Consider the following 13,582-nt stretch of genomic DNA (forward strand, 5'->3'; position numbering starts at 1 on the left):
CATCTCAAAAGCTAAATGTACAAAAAAAAACAAATATGAAGGGTCTTTTGATGGGAACAACATATCGACCAATATAATCGAGTGTAACCTGGCTCAAACGAAAGTCATTAGTCGTCTGCATATTCCCGGTAGTGAACAAACGAAAAACTGAGTTTCAAGCTAGTTAAATGAGCGTGGGTTCTATATTCTTTCTTGGTATAAGAAATTACTGTAACATATTCTAACGTATGAACAGTAAAATTAAAAACCATACTGAAAGATGCCATTGCATGGTATGTCAATAAATTTAAAATTCCTCAATTGTAGTATATCGTCGTTGTTCCTACAATAACTCCTTTGTGACATTTATCGATTTTCAGATTTTTGCTCTATTATTTAAATAGTGATACAGCAAATAATAAAATCTATATGTAATTATATTTCTTTCTTTCGAAAATTTAAGAATTCACAATCTCCTATGTACCACTGCCATAGAATGAATAAACGTGTTTTTCTTCCTACTCACCAATTTTATATTTTGCACATAGGAGTTATTGCAGGAACAACGACGATATGTAGATATGCTCAAATTGATTTCATAAAAAATTGAAGCATAAGTTTGCAATATTATCTACCTATTTATTTATTTATTTATTTATTTATTTATTTATTTACTTATTTACTTACTTACTTAGTTATTTATTTATTTATTTATTTACTTATTTACCTATTTACCTACTTACCTACTTATTTATTTATTTATTTATTTATTTATTCATTTATTCATTTATTTATTCATTTATTCATTTATTGATTTATTCATTCATTCATTTATTTATTTATTTATTTACTTATTTATTTATTTACTTATTTATTTATTTACTTATTTACTTATTTACTTATTTAATTACTTACTTATTTATTTATTTATTTATTTATTTATTTATTTATTTATTTATTTATTTATTTATTTATTTATTTATTTATTCTGGTGTAGTTAAGGCCATCAGGCCTTCTCTTCCACAACACCAGGAATACAAATACAATAATGGAAATAAACAGAAGAAAATACACTATATAAGAAATAAAGCTACACAAGAAGTACAGAGAGAGAGAGAAAAAAAGCACTATAAACAAAGTAAAGCCGAACAAAAATATACACAGGTTGCAGTCACACAAACTTTAAATGAGTGATTAATGGCACTACTCAAAAATTTTGTGAGATTTAGGGATGGACGGGAATGAAAACAGATGATAAAGTTGTATAAAAAGAGATTCGGTCCGTAAGCTGACGTGTGTGAAAATAATTTGGTTACATTTGATTTTATACCAGTTGAACTTTTTAACTAATTCAGCTCAGAGAGCACCGTTGGTAGAATTGCTTTCCTTCCTTATATGATACTAATCTTCATATTTCTTTCAGTCTAAATGCAAACAATAGTAGGCAATTTTGAGGCAGATTTTCTCTACTTTTCCTCGTTTCTTACTATCATTGCAAATTAACGCTAATTTGAAAGAAAAAAGCCATCGGCGTAGTTCAGTCGGCTAAGGCGCTTGTCTGTCGATCCGGAGTTGCGTTCGGGCGTGGGTTCGATTCCCGCTTGGGTTTTCCTCAACCGTAAGGAAAATGTCAGGTAATTTATGGCGAATCCTCGCTCTCATCTCGCTATCATCAATCCCATCGACGCTAAATAGCCTAGTAGTTAATACAGCGTCGTTAAACAATCAGGTAAAAAAAATTTGAAAGAAAAATAAGTTCTCATTCCTACATTTATCGTAGCTTCTTAGAAAACTTATTCAATTGTTTCAATAATCGCATTATAAACAAAGTCCTGTCGTATTACATTGAAATTACATTGTAGGCCTACAGCAAACCAAATTGAAAGTGAAACTAGCGCTGAGCTGCTTCTGTTGATTTCGGGAGTGAAAATCCGCCATTACACTACTTTATTACTGGCATCAGAGAACAAAAAATCACCAGCCTTTGCCCAGCGTATATGATTATTCAAGGCATAACAAAGGCTAAACGAACCTAACGTAACCTGTCACAGATTCGTATATCCAAGGCATAGCGTGAATGTACACTAGCGTGAAACTTTCCTAATGTCACCAAAGTTATGTTGGTATGACTGAAGCGGGAGTTCTAAACAGTTAGTGTACAAGCGAAGTACGAGGCAGAAACCAAGAGGAGTCTACTCCTCTTGGCAGAAACTCACTGCTAGCTTTAGCCAATCTCTGTCTTCTACGGACTATTGTCTAAATCAAATTTACAAGAAATAAAAAAAAACACAATTTAACGTTACAGTATGTACAGAGTATGCTCTTCATCGGGGAAAAAAAACTATGTCTGATTGATTGGGTTCTTCCGAGGTTTTCCCCAGCCGTAGGACTGATGCCGGATGGTCTATGGCGAGTCCTCGGCCTCACTTCACTTCGCCCCCGTTTGGTCTGATTACCTGGTTGGGTTCTTTCCGAGGTTTTCCCCAACAATAAGGCAAAGGCCAGGTAATCTTTCGACGAATCCTCGGTCTCACTACATCTCGCCAAAAAAATTGTAGAAAATTGTAAAAAAAAAAAATTGTACAATTGTAAAAAAATTGTAAAATTTTAATTGTAATCTTATAAAACGTTGACTTGTTCCACATCTTAAAGCTTCATTGCTAATGTAAGATCTATGGAATATAATAAATGAAATGGAAAATTAAAAAAAAAAAGACAAACTACTAATTTTTAAAGTTCATATATTGGTATAGGCTAATGATTTAATTTGTAGAAATGCTTAATATCAAGTTCTTAATCATAACGTCAATTCATCGGCCTAAGTGAAGTGCAGACTTGTTCATTTATCATCCCTCTTATTATTCATCTCGTACGTTTTTTACAGTAATTTACTAGTTACAAAGTTATTTGCAATTGCCTTAACCGTACTGTGAAAGTTGTGATTATGTAAAAAAAATATATTGATTTTCTGGCATATGACTTAACAAAGACGTTAAAATTCGGATTCTGAATAGTACGTATATAAATATCCGTGTGCATGCATCATGTTACATATAAGATGGTGCAAGGTTAAATGAATGTCATGTGCAGTCGCATAAATGATTTACATGCCCTCCACCAGTAATCTACTATACAAGCCTATGCAAATTATATTATAACTTTCCCACTTACCCTTCATAAGTAGCTAGTCGAAAAATTAAAAGAAAGTTTAATACGTGTAAATTATTGCTTTCAGATGACATGTTACACCAAATTAATTCCCAATGCCTTGTTTCTTTCATAAACGTATCTGATCATGAACGGAAACACCTTCCATTCCAGGTTTGATTGGCCAAGACGAACCGAATACATAAAGCAGAAAGAAATGAAGTTACGTTCTAGCAATTTTCCATTTTAGATTTCTTGCATATGCCTATAATTACGTACATAATAATATAAAGGCGTAAACAGACATTTCGACGTGTAAAATCATCTCTAAAACACGCACAAAATTACAAATTCCCACAACAAATCTCAACCACGAACTTAATTCACTAGAGCACTTAATAGTAAATTAATACACGATTACGTCCATAATAGATTCGTATTAGCCGGAAACAGAAAATTTCCCCTACATGGGGAAATGTTCAAAACAATATTATCACATGAGGGAAGTTTGTGTTGGCTAACTTGCATCACCTGTAAAATGGCGGGCTCCCTGAGGTGTGTAATGTTCAAATGTAAACAAAAACAATATTGAATTTAGCTGTTAAAATCAGACAAAGTTGTCATTGTTAAGTGGATTGTTTCTATAAGTGCTTCAATTATGGAAGAGTTTGGCGATGCAATTTCAAGTGATGAAGAAACCGTAACAGCACAGAAAGTTCTTAAAACTTTGAAAGATATTTGGTTAAATGAGAGGAATTGTCCTGAATTACTGCAACATCAGACGGACGTGGTTGATTGTATGCTTGACCAAATTCATCAGATGGAAGATAACCTTTGTAAGCTAAAGAAAAATGATTTCCGTGTTGTGATTCATCGTCAAGAATTGGATCGAATACGGTACATAATTGCTGATTACTTAAGGGTCCGGATAAATAAAATAGAACAATATGCAATTCATATTCTAGAACAAGAAGGTAAGAGAAGCCCAGAAGATGCTGTTCTCTCGCCGGCGGAACTTAAATTTGCCAGGGAATTCGTGGCGAACATGGAATCTCATTTCACGATAGTTGCCCTGAGACACATGCCATCGAATTTCCAACATTTTGACAAGGACAAACTAACCATTGCTCCAAACATTTCAAGCCATGTTTTTCTTCGTGCCAAGCGAAATATTACTGGAGTAGTAATAGAAGGTGACAGTGAAAACAGGGATGAAGAAGTCGATTTGGACGAAAATTCACAGCATATCATGCAATATAAACCTATAGCAGAATATGTAAAATCAGGTGCAGTACAATTAATCTAACAGTGTTTTAATGTGTGTATGTAATTTTTATGTAGGCCCTGTTGCGTTGCTTCTCGCTATAAAATAGCAATGAAGTCGATTTGGACGTGAATTCACAGCAAATCATGCAATATAAACCTATAGTGGAATAGCCTATGTTAAGTCAAGTGGTGTACAATTAATCTAACAATGTTGTTAGTGTATGTTATTTTTATGTACAGCGTTCCTCCTGTGTGTGTGTGTCTATATTGTGCTGTCTGATTATATTCCAGTTTATGAACATGAATCTGTAATTGGTGCGTAGGACATTATAAAAGTGTCACGTGAAAGAAATAGCTTATAATGACATACAATAACACGGTAAGATTTACAAAAACAATGCCGTAAGTTGTCATTAAGTGTTTTCGTGAAGTTTTATTTGAAAACTGAAGCTGAACGTAGAATGTCGTATATAAATAGGCCTACTATAAAAATCTACACAGTAGGTCACATATGCAGCAATTTATTCCAAGCAATTGATAGGCCTACAGAACAATCGTGGGCTTGTACAATGACATTGGAGTTTTAGATCGACTCGTTAATCAGTGCTGTTTAATTCATATTGTTTAACGAGAGTTTGCAGCAACTTTGTTAGGGCTTGCACATAATAATATCGGAGGATGCCTAGGCCATGTAAGCATAGTTCCTCTATTGGTAGCATATAAATTAGGTCTAAATGCAATTGTTTCATGGAGCTCAATAGATATACAGAACAATTTTTCAAAGAAGAATTAATTTAGGCCTAAAATTAAAAAGTTGAATAAATGTTCTGTAGGCCTACTTCTCCATCTCGTCGATTTCTTTCTCATTATAACTTACCAGACATCAAAATATTGTATATCAATGAGGTTATTATTTGAAATGTTTATTATCGTATGAATAAATTACATTGTAATTCTCCAGAGAAGCTACACCAAATAAGACAAGTTTCTTTTGCTTCACTGGCGTCTGTGAGATGTGGATAGTGATAAACACGTGTGTTTAGTTTGCTGCCACAAATACTTTCGGCATTAAAATCGTTTGATACTTACCTGTAGCTATAGTATTCTTATGCACTATTGTAGCCGCCCCACCCCCCATTTGCTATGAATTAGCAAAATAACGTGCGAAAGATCCAGGACGAATTAGTGTAGAAATGGTCAGTTTCCCCAGTATTGTGTTCTGGACATCTCGTGTTATATTTGTAACAAGTGGGCGGAAGGGAGGGTTACAATAGTGCATTAGAATATAAGGTAAGTATCAAACGATTTTTATGTTGAAAGTTTGGTATTAGTGGCTGCGAACTAAAACCAGTTACATCTCATAGAAGCCAGTGAAGCAAAAGAAACTTGTATCTTCTTTGGTGTAGCTTTTCTGGAGAATTTACCAATTAATTTGTTCCTCGAGTTTACTTTAAGACTTCAACATCTGTTCTTTATGAATTCTACACCTGCTTTGTGGCATGCTGGAAACATAACAAGATTCATAGCTTCAGATGAAAATAGGTAGTGTGTGATAAAAATATTTTTTTAAATACAACATAATTCAAAACGAACGATTACAAAATAAATATTATTTATTTATACATATAAGTTACAGCTGTTGTCAAGCAACATTGTACACGAGTGAAATCACTTAAATGTTTTGCCTCATAAATGCTCTGTAAAAATCCTAATTCCTCTAATGTACAATGTAGCATCGATGTATCAATTCTGGCAGCAGCCTCTGAAATTATAAGTCAAAGCAGTGTGCACATCCTCAAAAGAAGTAATGAAGATGCGGTAGGTTCATGTCTGGTGAACATGACAGCCTAAAAAGAGTTGGAGCATCTTGTCCTATCCAATTTTCAGGTAGCTCGTCATCGAGAAAGTTTCTTAAAAGAGAACATATGAAAGCAGTGTCAGTCAGTGTAGTACAACATATTTGGTTGAAGAGCTAGATGACACTTTCAAAATTATTTTGTGGGCTGGAATGATATAATAATATTAAGTTATAGGCCCCTAATACAGGGCATATCAAAAGTCCGGTAACACTTTCAATATTTTATTACACAAAAACTACAAATGATAGCACTTTCAAACACACGTCATTTTAAAGTCAAACTCTCAAAGTTCTGTTTACATCTTACATAGATTCAATGTGTGAACCACGAGTGACTCAGAAAATTAACAAGCACAACTGTCGTGTTTGGGGTACACAGAAACCTCACAGAATCATTGAACATGAGCGTGATTCACCAGAGGTGAATGTTTTCTGCACGTTGTCACAACGAAAACTGTACGGACCTTTCTTCTTCATTGAGGCTACTGTGACTGGACATGTTGGAGCAATGGTTGGTGCCTCAACTTAGACAAGATCTCGATGACGATTTCATCTTTCAGCAAGATGGGGGCTCCGCCACATTTCCACAATGCAGTTCGTGCTTACCTGAATACGGAGATGTCTGATCGTTGGATAGGACGTGCTGGAGTAAGGGACAGATGTGTCATGACATGGCCACCAAGGTCACCCGATATGACTGCATGTGACTTTTTTCTATGGGGGTAACTAAAGGACGGTGTGCTTGTACCGCCTTTGCCACGTGATTTAGAGGAACTAAAAACCAGAATTCGAGAAGCTGCCGCCACGGTCATAGAGGATATGTTGAAAAGGGTATGGGAAGAGTTTGATTATCGTTTGGACATCTGCCGAGTCACTTGTGGTTCACACATTGAATCTCTGTAAGGTGTAAACAGAACTTTGAGAGTTTGACTTTAAACTGACGTGTGTTTGAAAGTGCTATCATTTGTAGTTTCTGTGTAATAAAATATTGAAAGTGTTATCGGACTTTTGATATGCCCTGTAATTATTACAAAATAGAAATATGATACATGAAACTATTTTTACTTATGTTTTATGAACTCAAAGCATACAAAAGTAACAATCAGCTACAATTAGGGTTGCCAACCCTCCCGTATTTCCCGGGATCTCCATTATTTAGCCTTAACTTTTAACAGTCTCCCGACTCCCGTATTTTTCTTCTCTTCGGCATTTTTCTCTCTTATTTTTACATAATGCAAAAATCAATTTCAAACATTTAATTTTTTCATGATCGAAGGTGATTTATTATGGATTCTGTTGTTCTAGAGATGCACTGAAATGTGCAATCTCTGTAAAAAGTAATACTTGCCAGAAATAGTTTAAAATCAAACAATGTTAGAGTTAGAAATTCAGAAAAAAAAAAAAAATTATGAGTTGTGTTGTAAGCATTACAGGGAGCAAAGCTCATGCAGAGAGATTTTCTCTTATGAACAGTAAGTGAAATATGTTCGAAACAAGAGCATGAAACATCTAATGAAATCAGAACTGCAAATCACAGTCGACATCAACTACTCATGCAGAGAATGTTTACAATTTGTTTGAAACTATTATGCGAGGCAAAATATCTCAAAATACTTGTAATTTAAGCCTAACTGAATTGAATTTGTCAGTTTTCTATGTGAAATATTACAGATCGCTGAGTCTCCCGTATTTTTTTCAAAAACAGTTGGCAACCCTAGCTACATTTAATGAGAAAAATGAGTTGTGTGTTGCTTTGCTATAGATTCAATACCCATTTTGATTTGTGTAATAGTAGGCTGTAGTGACAATAATTTCAGTATATTTTGTGATAATTTGTTTCTGTGCTTAATTTTTAACAATTTAATGATCAATCAATCTTCTTAATGTATCCAGCTGTTTGCTGACAATATAAAGTCCACTGTAGTCTATTCAGTTGTTGTTTTTCACGAGAAATGAGGGGTATTTTGATCGGTGTTCATTATAGATGCCTGTTGCTAGTAGCCAGAGTTGGAGTGTAGTCAATATATACTGCAGGGCTGTGTCTTCTGCAACTGGTACTGATGATTTTAATTTAGGCTACTTCTTTTGTGGTTTATGGATGGACAGTATAGAATAATGTGTTCCAGATCTTCATCATGATTATTACACCACAAACAAGTAGGATTATCAGAAATGTGAAATCGGTGTAGGTACAATTGAGTGACAATGTGACCTGTTCTGGCTCTTGTTAAAAATGTTTGAACATGTCTGGGCAAGTTAGAACCATATAATGAGACAAAGAGGCAAATATAATACCAAAAGGATTGAAGTATGGTGTCAGTCCAATGCAGAAGCAAAATTCGTTCTCTGTAATATAAAAAATGAGGCTAAAAAGAATAAATTCTATGTCTCATTGGGTAGTACATTTAAAGACTTAGAATTAAACAATTTAATGATAGAAAATGCAATTCACATACGTATGTGGTACCAAACAAAGATTGTAATTATTTTCAGAGCAAAATTTCGCAAGGTTGGATACTGTTCCTTGTTAGTTAGTCTCCAAATCTCAATGGGCTGAAAATTTGTCATTGATGTAAGAAAATTGTTACTTTGTGTGTCACATTGGTCCTAGCTCCACTGCAGATCTGGATCCTAATCAGTAAGATGTGCTTTCATAGGATTTTTTTTTTTTTAACAATGGCGGGTACTTGACTGTTCATCAGTCACCCATATGAAGCCAGTTATGTAGACCAATTTACCGACAGTGTCATTGCCCAGGGTGCGTCATTGAAGGTTGGTCTATGCTACACCTGCAATAAGATGAGATGATTTGTTGGAATGTCAGAGAGGAACAGGAGCTCCCGTGTTACCTAGACCATGGCTTGCCCAACAGAAGTTATAAAGGGGTGGTATACCTGGGATCGAATCTGGGTCCACAGGATTATATTCAGCAATGGAAAATAATGTGTGAATAAATATTAACCACAAAGCATTTTACTTACGTAGTGTTTAAAAATTTGCATATGTTGAATGGCAGAATCCTCTTATATTGTACCAGTCAGTTTTTGAACGTGTTTAATATTGTAAATAATTACTGTAAATATCCTCTTCAACTAAATGAAATGGCTTGCTGCACAATGTTGCTATGTAAATAAAGGTAAATACTACCTAATATGATAATTTTAAGGGACCATGGTTACAACTTAATAGAGGATACAAACTGGCATTAATAAACTGTACAAGAATGTATGTATTTTATACAATGTATATATTTTTACAATAAACTTTGTTATAAATTGAATCAATTCATAGTATGTCCTAATTCTCTAATGTCAAGATGTGTTTACTGTCTTACCTATAACCAAGGCTTACAAATACCACAAAAACTTCTGTTAATCACTAGACTGCAGAATTTAATACGATTGAAGGGTTTTTGGAAGAACAAAAAACATAAATTTTCAGGAGAAACAAAAACCTATCTTGCATGGGTGTTGTTGACACTTCAAGTATCAAATTCATCATGTCATATCTTAAGGTATTGTACAAACTTGGATAAACTGAAGTACATTTAAATATAGAATATAATCTAAATTTAACAGAAGAAATACTGAAATCAGAAGTAAACACTGAAATGCTGAAACAATTGTCTTTAGAGACAATTAATATTAGGTACCCTCCACAAAACTGGCTTCATTTATACACCGACGGATCCTTGATCTCCAGAGAACAAGGTGCCGGTGCAGGTGTTACGTGCTGTCTCTTCTCACTTTATAGATCTCTTGGATATGGAACAACAAGTTTTGATGGTGAAATCATTGCAATAAATGAATGTCTCAGGAATCTTCTATGCCACATCAGTAAATTTAGGAATGCAGTTATATTATCAGACTCCAAAGCAGCTATTCTATCAATCGTCTCTAAACACACACCTTCATCTCAAACAGCAGAAATAACTAAAATGCTCTCTCAATTAATATCACTCAATAAAAGAATTGTATTCCAATGGATACCATCCCATTGTGGAATCCTGGGAAACGAGAATGTGGATGCGTTAGCAAAGAAGGGCAGCACTGCTACTTACAGACCTGTTACTAAATCTACGTATTACTCTGTGAAGAGATTTATTAAATCTACATACTTAGACTTCAACAAACAAAATTTGACAACTCAATCCCAAGGAAAAAAATGGAACTCTCTGCATCAAAATCCACAGTTAATTCCCGATTTACCACGAAAATCGTCTGTAGCTGCATTTAGATTGGCAACAGGCCATGATTGTTTGGCCAAACACCTGCATAGAATTGGAATATATCAGTCCCTTAACTGTCCATTGTGCAACTCAAACCAAGAAATGGATTCGGAACACCTCAAAATCTGTGCTTCAGTGGCTAGTCATGAGAATATCTTTGAAAAATATTGGAGTGCAAGAGGTCAAATGACTTTATTGTCAAACGCCTGGCATTAGAAAACAACAACATTTATAACTTAAATTGTCTTATAGAAATACATGTGTAAATGCAGGTAACCGTGGACAATGGTTGTTTTAAGAAAAAATACTCTGTTGTGGCTGAAGTGTGCTTCTCCTTTAATATCCCTTTTCTTTATTATATACTGTTTCTTCTCCTTTCGTTGTGTATGTTTCTTCCATGGGGTTACTTCTGCACCTAAAGATGACTCCATAACTAATACAATTCACATGCTAATGTATTTTTCTCTAAGGTGGCTTTTGCTGCATACATAAGAAGCAGTACTGCCAATCTAATACAGTTAAAATTGTATGGATACTTACTTACTTACTTATTGGCATTTAAGGAATCCGGAGGTTCATTGCGCCCTCACATAAGCCCGCCATTGATCCCTATCCTGAGCAAGATTAATCCAGTCTCTACCATCATATCCCACCTCCCTCAAATCCATTTTAATATTATCTTCCGATCTATGTCTCGGCCTCCCCAAAGATCTTTTTCCCGCCGGCCTCCCAACTAACACTCTATATGCATTTCTGGATTCGTCCATATGTGCTACATGCCCTGCCCATCTCAAACATCTGGATTTAATGTTCCTAATTATGTCAGGTGAAGAATACAATGCGTGCATTGTATGGATAAATGTTTCAATATGATATGAATGGGATATTTTTAAATACTACCATCGTCCTGGACAATGACTTCACAAAAAAAAAAGTCTTTGGACTATGGTTGTTTTATGAAAACCACTGAAAATTTTCGCTCCTGTAATACAGGACTATGGTGTTTTTTCACTATCAACTAATTCACCACATGCTTAGTAGGCCTATCTCAAATTTGCATTTTTTGCACTATGGGTTTTTTTTTTTTTTTTTTAACCCTTCAATTACATATATTAGTTATTTGACATACTTAAATGCATGCAGGATATTAGCACCTTTTCCTTTGAGATATTTCAAACAAAAAAAGTTTAATGCAATTTTGCTCCTTTTTGAGATAAAAATTGTTTTATATCAAACATTTCATAATGTGTTTTGGGAATGCCATTGATTTAATTTCCAATATGCTCAGACAATTTAAGAGAGTAGTGTATTATGATAATAAATTATTGAAAGAATCTTAGTTTTGTCATTTAAATATGCAGAAATTTGATCTGAACAAATTTAACATTTTAAAAATTCCTTTGCAGAAAGGAAAGTTTCATTTGTTCGGATCAAATTTATTGTATCGGACTTACTGATATTGCCTTGAGAATCTTCATTCTTGACATGGATCAGTCATATTTGTTTCTATGTTAGAATTTGTTGAATTGTCTGTTGTACTACTGTTGCTGAGGTTATTAAATTGTATTAGTACAATTTCATATGTCACAATAGTACCAACCAACTGAAAATAAAATACATTGAAAAGTACAGTGAATCATATACAATACTAGACCACAATCATAACATTGAAATTGTAAGTTATCAAGATACCAATGAATCAAAAAGACTATAATGGAGTAGTACAATCAAATGCATAGCACAAGAAAAAGGATGTAGCCCGAACTTGATAGACATCATAAAAGAAAAAGGTGAAATAATCACTAGATAACAAATACTGGTACATCACACTAACACAAAGATAAAAACATACATAAGATTTCATCTTCTTTCAGGAAATTAACATAAAGCATTGCATGTAGGGCACAGAACACCTACAAAAACATCTGAACATAAACAAATACAACCTGACAGATGTTCACAAATTAACATGTAACAGTTGTAACAATTTCTACATTAGACAAACTGAGAGATCTTTTCAAATGCGATGCAACAAACACATTACAGCTTTAATCAAAACATATGAAACATCCATCTACGTAGAATAAATCACCAACTACAACAATACAGAAGTATAAATTGTACATATTGAACAAAAAAGCCAAACATTAAGCATACCGGTACTAGAACAATATGAAATATATAAACGCACAAAAAAACAAACACAACACAACTTTAACACTCAACTCAATTTGAAAATGCACATACTTTTCGACTCAATATACCAATAGCCAACACACCCCCACCACTACCTATACATCTTTCCTTTCTTCCCACACATTGACACCCAGCAAGAAGAAAAGAACATGCAAAACTTCACTGGAATGTTTGATAATACCGGAAAACCAAGCCGAAACTGATCACAAAGGTAAAGTATTAAGTTTCTATTAGTTAACAAAAGTTGTTAATTTATCCTCCTGACTCCTGAGACATTTTTTTCTTTTATTTTTAAAAATTCTGCAGGTTACAGTTAGAGCACAAATGCAGGTATATTATACTATAGTCCCGTCGCTCCAATTTCCGGCAGCCAATCGTGATGCAGGTCGGCTACATTTAAACGTGTGCGTCTTGTGATTCGCTGAGGAAGACGTTATTCATTTCTTAAGGTCGATAAATACTTAATATAATCGCCTGTCATTTTGGCTCTTTCGTTGGCGTTTGCAGAAACCACATGAAGACGTTATTTGCCGCTCAATTATTTGCTGAATTACAGTGCGTTTGATTTATTATCATAGGAGCTACGAAGTGATAATGTTTAACAGTGTGGCAAATAGATTCCTCGTATGGTAGCTCGGCAACGAAAGAACAAAAATGGTGAATGATACTACCTACCTAGACTTTATAGAGCCTTCACTTCCTAAGACGTAAGCAAAGAGGAGGAGTCACGCCGGGAATAACAGTGTCGCGACTATATATTTTGGTTCTCTGCACATATATCTTATAATCATGTATGAAGTATAGTATAGTATACTATAATCTCAGGACTGAGGAGGTTAACAAGTCTTAACATTAATATTAACCAAGAGAACAGGTTCCATTCTTAAAAAAGTCTATAAAATTGTAAT

The 13,582-nt window shown here is 34.2% G+C and overlaps 2 protein-coding genes across 2 annotated transcripts in view; one reads left to right on the forward strand and one right to left on the reverse strand.

The window, feature by feature from the left end:
* Positions 1–3,671: 3,671 nt before the first annotated feature.
* Sld5 (DNA replication complex GINS protein Sld5) lies at positions 3,672–9,534 on the forward strand. Its single transcript, XM_069846147.1, has one exon. It carries the CDS (start codon positions 3,785–3,787, stop codon positions 4,430–4,432), a length of 648 nt encoding a protein of 215 aa, XP_069702248.1. The 5' UTR covers positions 3,672–3,784; the 3' UTR covers positions 4,433–9,534.
* A 2,215-nt stretch (positions 9,535–11,749) lies between these two features.
* Positions 11,750–13,582, reverse strand: part of LOC138713025 (uncharacterized) — a 47,467-nt gene continuing 45,634 nt past the window's right edge. Inside the window, exon 17 of the mRNA XM_069844707.1 lies at positions 11,750–12,081. Within this exon, the coding sequence (XP_069700808.1) occupies positions 11,953–12,081 (129 nt within the window). The 3' untranslated portion in view covers positions 11,750–11,952. The remainder of the gene's footprint in view (positions 12,082–13,582) is intronic.

The sequence above is a fragment of the Periplaneta americana genome, chromosome 14, assembly GCF_040183065.1.
Source record: "Periplaneta americana isolate PAMFEO1 chromosome 14, P.americana_PAMFEO1_priV1, whole genome shotgun sequence".
In the NCBI taxonomy this organism is placed as follows: domain Eukaryota; kingdom Metazoa; phylum Arthropoda; class Insecta; order Blattodea; family Blattidae; genus Periplaneta; species Periplaneta americana.